Consider the following 9413-nt stretch of genomic DNA (forward strand, 5'->3'; position numbering starts at 1 on the left):
AACATCCACGTAGGGATGGCAGTGGACCGGGGCGGAGGCTGGGGACAAGGTCTCTACCCCCGCCCCATCTCAAAATTCTGCCCTCCATCCCCATTTTCATCCTTGCACTGGTTTTGATTTTAACCTCTATCCCCGTTTTATGTCCTCCAACCTCAATCCAAACGGGGTGAGGAGGGGGCCCATTTCTCTCTGATCCCACTGCTATCTCTAAAGCTATTTTAGTTATTTTACTAACGTTGATAGGGGACTAGGTGGGGCAGGGCCCTGTTTCTCCCAGTCCACTGTCATCCCTAAAGCTATTTTAGTTATTGTACTATCATTGATTGGGGACGAGGCGGGGCAGGGCGGGAAAAGTGTAAGTCCATTCTCGCACAGGTTTTGATTTTAACCTTTATCCCTCCCTCCATCTCCATTTCATGCCCTCCATCCCGGGTCCAAACTAGGCAAGGCCCCCACTTTCCCCCGGTCCACTGCCAACCCTACATCCACAAGGTTCCGGAGTCTGAGGACTCAAAGTACTTAATTAGAGGGAAGACTTAATTTAAATACTCAAGACTTTGTCACACTCTTGAATGTGGAACTTTGCTTGAATAGAGCTTTTTGAAAATAAATTATGAAGGGACAACCGTCTTGTAAAATAATAGAAATTTTGAAACCTTCCCAACAATCTCCATACACGCATATATGAACTTTATTTACGAAAATGCGAATACAATTTAAGAGAACAAAAAGTTTATGACTTTTTTGCAGATTTGTCGACCAGTCTTTGAAACTGCTTCTGTGAAATGATTCAACTTGGATTGAATCAATTTTTATTACCCGTAAATGTTACAACGGACGACTTCCATCCTTCATTCAAAACAATACACAGAATTTATTCAACTTAGGTTGAATCTCTAATCAACCATCTATCTATCTATCTAGACCTGTTCCTGCTCAACGTTCTGAATTTCTGAGAATAATTTTGAATCAAAACTAACATCAAGAAAGTAGAGCAAAACAACCATTATTATGCAGCACATCAACATGGGTATAGGACCAAAAACCCAGAGGAACAGAGGGAAGGAGAAGTAGAACGCGCGCAATCCGAGTGACCAGAAATAGCTGCCACGGTTTATGATCTTCCCCACATACTCTGCTCTGAGCATTGGAGAATAATTCTTGAGTGGGACATTGATGAGGACCCCAGTGTGGCTGTAGTACCTTACTGATTGCACATTCATTAGGAAAGCTGTTTGGAAACATAGAAGTATGCCAAAGAATTTTATGGATAGTGCCACTTTGCTCTTGCTCCCATACATGAATGCAACTCCGGATCCGGAACTGCTTGAAGCGAGTCCAATCGAGTTGTTCGTCATCAAGACGATAATCAGCGAGCTCATCGTGATCGCCATAGAGGCCATAAGTGTTGATGCCATGATATTGTTCCGCAGTGTTTGCACCGCCAGTATGCCGTTTTTTGGATCCTGAATGGAAAAGGTTTATGGGGTCAGCCATTACTGGACGGGACTCTGAAATACGGGTTTGGTTCCCAAATCAGGGTCTTTATTAGTTTTGAAATATGGCATATTTCCATGGGAATCAAGACTTAAAAATCTGTACCCTTTCTCATGAAAGACCCTTCCATTATATGAAAATTGTATATAAAGAATCATTGGATATATTCAAGTCCCACGACACATCTCACTTGGGAACTGTAATTAACTACGGCTCGCTCTAATCTCCATCAAGTGAGATGTATGATGGAGATTGAATGTAACCAATGACGCATATGCTATTGATAGAAGCTAATCCAATCACTCATCAGATCCTAATGAATAAAATTTTCAACTCGCCCTTTTATTGAAATATCAATAGTTGGTAGATGAGGTTCTCGAAGTAGTTTGTTCCTAAATCAGTAATAAGAGATACGTAGCCGTGAAGTTTATGTATTAGCCACCATGAAATTCCCTGCCTAATTTAGACCTTTTAGGAGCTCAATAATTCCATTATCGTGCATAGTTCTCTATCAAGAAACAAAATGAAAACTAAAGAAATAAAAGAGAAAAAATCACAGGGACATCATCATTGTTCACACACGATATATATGGGTTAATATTGGCTACTAACGTGGAACTATTGAGTAGAAATCATTTTTTCTTAAAAAATTCTAATTTTTTGTAGATCGAATGTTACGGATGTGATCTACACGGTTTGTTTAGTAAGAAGCTTGTTTTGAAAGAGGTTCAAAAATCAGCCAACAGTGTGCCAAAATTTCATAACTCAAAAGATCACATTTTTACATCAGAAAAGCATGATCCAAGGCTAACAAATCATGCTGAACACATCCATGTGGTTAGATTTAGTCATACAACTTGCACCTATGTTTTCTAGCTCATTAGTTTCGTATATTCATTAGTAGCCAATATTAACCCTATATATAGAGAGAGTGACAGAGAAAGAGAATGGGGGTAGCTGCCAAACCCTTAGGTGCATGCACTAACCAACGCACCAGGGATATCCATCGTGAATGATGGGTGGCCTTGGGTTACCCCTCGGGCTAAAAAGCTCTTTAGAGGTGGTTCGTTTTAACCAAAAAAATGCGTTATATGTCCATCGCCTAGGCCATATAAGAGAGAGAGAGAGAGAGAGAGAGAGAGAGAGAGAGAGTTACATCCATCATGGCTCGAACCCAGATCTGCCTGTTGATGGCGTTGATGCCGATTACTGTGGTCTTTGGGTATCTTCTAACACGATAAAGGAGCCAAAGATGGTAGGACACCATCAAGCCTAAGCCCACCGACACAAGAACGAAGTCCAGCTGCTCTTTCTTCATCTCTCTCTCTCTCTCTCTCTCTCTCTCTCTCTCTCTCTCTCTCTCTCAAATAAGCAATGGTGCTGGGGACTCCTCATCTGTAAGAGACGTTTGAGATTGCGTAAGCCTTGTATTTAGCTAATTAGCGTGTGCTGACCAGCGAGTATCGCCGGATGATCTCTTGGTCCCAAAGAAACCGTCTTATTTGCTCATGGACCCTCTGACCTTTGCTTGGGAGAGGTTGAGGTCTGGTGGGTTACCCCGGCCGGGACCCACCATATATAGAATATGGAAAAGGGTTCATGCTCTGATGCTTTCCCTGGACCCATGCTGAACATGATGTCATGTCCATTTGTGTGTATGTGGCTCTGACTGGTTTGTGATTTTCCAAACAGATTTTTTCAGTGAATCTCTGGCCTCAATCCGTTGAGGATTAGTGGGCTGCCTTCTTTTTAAAAACGTTTGATTTTCTTTTGGGGATAGAAGTTATTGCATTTGGCAAAAACTTCATCAAATTACCTTGTGGAGGTCGTTTGGAAACTGGTAGTTGGGATGGGGTGTTTATGCATTTGAGATGAGAAGCGAGGTCCTCTTACCTTGTATTTACACTCAAGATTAACAAGAATAAAGAATGAAATTCACAGCTAGCTGCCAAATCCAAGATTTGGCAGTTCCCAATTCTTCAAATGGCACTTTGCAGCTACCAAAATGTACACCCAGCTTCGACCTCACAGCAAGGAACCATCGTCATCATCATTTATTGTTTGAGTATGCACGAATGTACAAGCTCTATTTTGCAGAAAATGGTGGACCCCGTTGAGAGTATAGATGTGGTTAGTGTACTTTATGTTTATCTTCAGCACAACAACTCAAGGGTCAACGCGGAAGTGTCCAGCTTTTCTTTCATTAATGTTTAATTTGTGTGACTGCAAAGAAAGGGGAAAGCATGACCACATGCAAATGGAAATTGTTTTAAAGGCATTTTTTTTATTAATTTTAACTTTTTAAACTTTTAACCAACCCCGGTGGACTTTTGGGTCGGCCCAAGCCCAGGAGAGACGGGCCGATTCCAGCCTGGGTCATATCACATGTCTGGTCGAAGCTCAGGCCACAGAAAGCGGGCCGTGCAACCAGATGCCCACAGTTGAACCTGCACGCACGCACACAGATTTTTGTAGTATATTCTTAGGTCAGTTTCAGCTTGTGAGATATATATATATATATATATATATATATATATATATATGTGCTAAATGAGTTTTTCATGTTTTTTTGTTTTATTTTTAAATTATGATTGTAACATGTGATCTATGTACTTAATTTTATAGGGATAGTCTCTTGAAGAGTTCAATTCTGATACATGGGTGAGTTTTTATAGGATTCAAAAATCAATGGTCCAAAATCTTTGTAAATTTTTGTTCAAATATTATTTTTTTCATAGAAAACACATGATCCGGGTGTTGATTCCGAGTAAATCAACCTTCTCAGCACATTTATGGGGTCAAAACTGCAAAAAAAAATACTGAAAAAGCAGAAAACCCCATTTAGCATATATATATATATATATATATATATATATATATATATATATATATATATATGAGAGAGAGAGAGAGAGGTGGGTGGGTTTGCATTGAAGTATGTTCCATTTGTTAAAAACCAGCCCATGGTTCGAGTTTTTTTATTAAATATGATTTTGTAATGTTTAAAATTTTAAAATTTGTTGCCTAATGATTTTCAACCCCTGAAAAAATGCATGCAGACAGAATCAGATGATCTAAATGCCGGATCCCATTAATTTGACCGTGTAGAACACATCTATATGATCGTTAAGATAACAGCCCACAACGCACTAAAATTTTACAATAAAAAAGATTGGATTTTGTATTGAAACAATTTGGTCCAAAGTATGTTTTTTAAGTTTACAAAAAAAGAAAACATGATACACACATCTGAAAAGTCCCATTAAGTAGACAGCATCTAAATTTTAGATTTAATTTGGACCTTTCAATTAAAGTCTCTTGACCCCAAAGAGGTTTGGCATAGTGGGATGGGCCCTGGGCAGCTAGGCAGGCTGCCTAGGTCCAAATCTCATGGACGTCATCCATTATGCAAGCCAAAGCTTGGCGACTCCCTTAAGGCAAAGAGTAAGCTCATGGAGTTTTAGGCTACCATGACAGTGATCGTAAGTACAGCAGGCGAAGCCAGCGCAGATAGATCCTTGATCCTGGGGCAGTTTCTTCGTGTAAATATATATAAAAAAAAAAATTTGAAGTCCCTCAAGTAGGGATGGCAGTGGACCAGCTGGTAGGAGACAAGGTCTCCACCCCCGCCCCGTCTCAAAATTTTGCCCTTTATCCCCGCATTCATCTCCGCATGGATTTTGATTTTAACCTCCATCCATGGTCCATTCTATGTTTCATGTTCTCCATCCCCAGTCCAAACGGGGCAAGGCGGGGCCGAGCCCCGATTCCCCGGTCCTTCCGTCGCTACTGCCTTCTATGTTAGAGGAAGAAGAGAGAAATGAGAGCTTGCGCGGCTCATTAGAGGAAGGAGAGAGGAGAGAAAGGGTTTTACGTTATATATATATATATATATATTTTCTTAACAAAAATCAGGGATGGGGCGGGGTGGGGGCAAGAGTAATCCATCGCCGCCTCTATCCCCGCAAGGGTTTTGATTTTAACCTCCATCCTCGATCAATTTCCTGCTTCATGTCCTCCATCCCCAATCCAAACGGAGCGAGATGGGGCAGGGCCCCGTTTTCCTCCGGTCCACTGCCATCCCTACCCTCAAGTCCACTAAATTCAACTTATTAGACAGCGACGATCTTTGGCAATCATCATTAGTTGTAGAATTTGGACTGTCCATGAAAGGCCCCTTAGGGTGCGTTTGAATCAAGGACATATGTGGACAGGACACGCTGGAACATCCATGCACGTCTGGAACAAGACATGATGCACTGTTCTGCCCTGTCCAGGCACCCTAAAAAAACTTTTTTTTTTTTTGGTCCAAGAGTGTACCGTGGGAGGCACAGTGGAGAATGACAAATAAGCATCCACGAAATGCACAAATATTGCGTCTCCACATCCTGTTATTGCATGGGCACGCGGATGCGCGTGGGGCCGCGCTTGATGCATCTTGTGGACGGCAATTCAATCGTCCACTATGTCCCATTAAATAGACAGTATCTAAATTGTAGATTTTAGACATTCCATGGAAGTTTCCCTAAGCCCACTATGTCCCATTTTAGACATTCCATGAAAGGTCCACTATGTCCCATTAAGGAGACAGCATAAAGGTCTTCTAAGTCCCATTTAGTAGACAACATCTTTGACAATCATCATTAGTTGTACATTTTGGACCGTCCATGAAAGGTCCCCCAAGTCCAGTAAGTCTCATTAAATAGACAGCATCTAAATTGTAGATTTGGGGCCTTCCATGAAAAGGCAATGCACGGGGTCACTTTGTCTGGCCCGTTGTGCTGGGCCAGGGCTAGGAAGTTGAAACTCGGCTCAGGTCGGACCCGACTGAGGACCAATTCAGTGATAAGCAGGCTGTTAACCGGATCATGACCTATGAGCAGACCAATCAACCCGGTAGAAATGAACCTGGGCCCGGGTTTACCCTTGTAAATAAGCAGGTTATGGATGCATCTTATGTCATTTGGTGAATGTATAAGGCACCACATACCAGTGATTGGCTATAGATGCCTCAATCCAGTTCCCTGATTAGGTGGAAGGTCGTGCATGGTCATGAGTAGTACATGAACTGTCACGTAGCTAGGTAAGGGTTAGGGATGGCAGTGGACCAGGGTGGAGGCGGGGATAAGGTCTCCACCCCCGCCCTGTACCAAAATTCTGCCCTCTATCCCTGCCTTCATCCTTGCACGGGTTTTGATTTTAACCCCATCCCTGTTTCATGTCCTCCATCTCCGGTCCAAACTTGGTGAGGCGGGACGGGGCACGGTTTCTCCTCAGTTCACTGCCATCCCTAGTAAGGGTGTAAGGATAAATTTTTAAAAATATAAATGTGGGGGTACAACTATTGTATATTGTACATGTAACGTGATTGTGCATGTGTGTGTGTATATATATATATATATATATATATATATATATATATATATATATATATATATAAAGAGAGAGAGAGAGAGAGAGAAGCATCCACTGTTACTGGATCGTTCTATTATATATATGATCGCAAGATCAGCGGCGGAGCATCGTTATTTTGCAAAAAAAAAAAGGCATTTAGTGGTGGTTGTGACCACCTAAATGCCTTTTTTCCGTCCAGGGCATTAGTGGAGGTCGCAACCACCATTATTGCCCCTGGTTAGAGAATAGAACGTGCCAGGTACATCCGACCTGCGTCTCTCTCTCTCTCTTTTATATATATATATATATATATATATATATATATATATATATATATATATATATATATATATATATATAATGTGTAGGTTCTACACCATTTATTCTCCAAACCGTCCCAGAACGTGTTTGCATGTGTTTTTTTGTTTAATCTAAACCCATAGACGTGATGCATATGCTGTATTTAGTGAAAATTATATATTAGTTTAAGCATTTATCATGTTTAGATGTGATTTTATCTGAACAAAAAAAAATCAACAGTATGTACTACACCAAAAACTTGGTTAACTAGAAATCATGAATTCTTGTTAAAGTGATTCAATCCAAAAGGTGGATTTTAGTAAATAAGCAATGATAAATGCAGCAAGCAAAAAACTGATGCAAGTATGTCTTTTAAAGGGCTCTGAGAGATAAATGGTTTGGAACCTACACATTGCTCTCTCTCTTATATATATATATATATATATATATATATATATATATATATATATATATATATATATATATATATAAACACAACAAATAATATGGATAAAAACAACTTTGATTAATAGATAAGATGATTCAGCATTATAACAGATTAAGTCTCAATCAAATCAAATCTAAAACTGGTTGACCCATGCCTATGAAGTACCAGTACCAGTACCAACGTTGGCATGGGTACAGCACCCTTCTAGATGTACCCATGTTACATAGCACATGAAAGTGCAGCTCAAGCTCAACTAAACACTTCCATTTATATTTTGATGATATGATTGACTGAAGAGCCTTACATTGGGAGTGAATCACCATTTTCATGTGTTGCCAAAATATGGTTTTTCAATGTGGCATTGCCAAAGTGTTGCCAAAACCGTCCTCTTACGAATCACATTGAATTTTAGTGTTTGAGGCTACCAATTTTATCCTCAACATAGCTTTGTGACAGCAATGCTGCTTCCTAACAGAAGAAACTAGATAAACAATAACACCCTGATCCCAAACAGCAGAGAGTGTTGAGGAAACCCGAACGCACCTTCGATTTAAGGATCCCAAACAGAGCCTGCAAAAATACTCCACCTACCTATTCGTTTGCAGGAAAAGCGCAAAAATGAATAGATGTAAATCTACAAGTCACTCCATCTTTCTAGAACAGCTTAGCTTATTCTAAGAGGGTCGTTACAGGTCAAATTAGCAAAACAATGCAATCAACTCGACATATTCAGTGCAAGAAATGCACTAGGTTACCAGTGCAATTTGAGTCGCATAATTAGTGCCCGGAGCTAAGCTTGGTATGAACAAGCTCAGCTCATTTAAGTTGAATGCCAGCTTGATTTCTTAGCTGAAGCTTGTGGGGCACCAAACTGAGCCAGACAAGCTGCGCTGAAGCAGAGCTTGCTCTTAAAAGTATCATATTTTCTGAGTGTTAAATAGTAAAATTGAACACCCAACCACCCCTCTCAAACCACAACCCCAACTGCTCCTCCACTGTGTGGAGTATCAAAATCGTATACTACGTATTCACCAAAAGAGTCAAACGAGCTTACATGAACTGAGCTGAGCAAAGAACCCTTTGGTCATGATCTGCTCACAAACCTTCATAAGTAGCTCATGGTTCTGCTGACCAAGCCTATTTTACGAGACCCAATGAGCTTTTGACAAGCCACGCACTGCTCATCTTATTTTAAAATTCTGACCTCCATTGGAACCTTCTTTTATAAACTGACATATACATAAACCATTCATATACATTTGCTTTCTTCTAGGGTCAGGCAACAGGCTGCGTTACCACAGCCCACTCAGGGCTAGTTTTTGGGCCACAACCCAGCCAAAACCAAGTCATGTTGCCCATGACCTAATAGGATGGGCAGCCAGGTGTCAAGACCAGACCTCAGCCATGACAGTGAGCACAGCCCATGGCCTGCCCTTACGGAAGGGCAAGTAGAGCCCCAGCCTGGTTCATCCAAATGGATGGGCTGCTTTGACTGGGCCACAGCCCCTAGGGATGGCAGTGGACTTGGGGGAAACAGGGCCCCGCCCTGCCTCGCCCCATTTGGACCGGGGATGGAGGACATGAAACAAGGATGGAGGTTAAAATCAAAATCCGTGTGGAGATGGATGCAGGGATGGACTTACGCTTTCCCCCACCCCGCCCCGTCCCCATCCTCAATCCCCACCTTGCCCCGCCCCGCCCCATCCCCCCATTCTTCTTTAGAGATGGGGGTGGACCAAGGGGAAACGGCCCCCGCCTCGCCCCGTTTGGACCA

The 9413-nt window shown here is 41.5% G+C and overlaps 1 protein-coding gene across 1 annotated transcript; it reads right to left on the reverse strand.

Moving 5' to 3' along the window:
• Nucleotides 1-782: 782 nt before the first annotated feature.
• Nucleotides 783-2932, reverse strand: LOC149834095 (uncharacterized). The gene is made up of 2 exons (XM_090009962.1): nucleotides 2654-2932; nucleotides 783-1466 (listed from the first exon to the last, which is right to left on the reverse strand). Exons 1-2 carry the CDS (start codon nucleotides 2813-2815, stop codon nucleotides 921-923), a joined length of 708 nt encoding a protein of 235 aa, XP_089866088.1. The 5' UTR covers nucleotides 2816-2932; the 3' UTR covers nucleotides 783-920.
• Nucleotides 2933-9413: the final 6481 nt, after the last annotated feature.

Source organism: Nuphar pumila, chromosome 6, assembly GCF_984573655.1.
Source record: "Nuphar pumila chromosome 6, dmNupPumi1.hap1.1, whole genome shotgun sequence".
Taxonomy (NCBI): Eukaryota; Viridiplantae; Streptophyta; class Magnoliopsida; order Nymphaeales; family Nymphaeaceae; genus Nuphar; species Nuphar pumila.

Bases quoted from the DNA above. Each gene is read 5' to 3' on its own strand.
- LOC149834095 (XM_090009962.1), bottom strand. From the start codon at position 2,815: ATGAAGAAAGAGCAGCTGGACTTCGTTCTTGTGTCGGTGGGCTTAGGC. The intron at 1,467-2,653 runs GTAACTCTCTCT...TTTTCCATTCAG, and splicing joins GGGTTCGAGCCATGATGGAT to GATCCAAAAAACGGCATACT.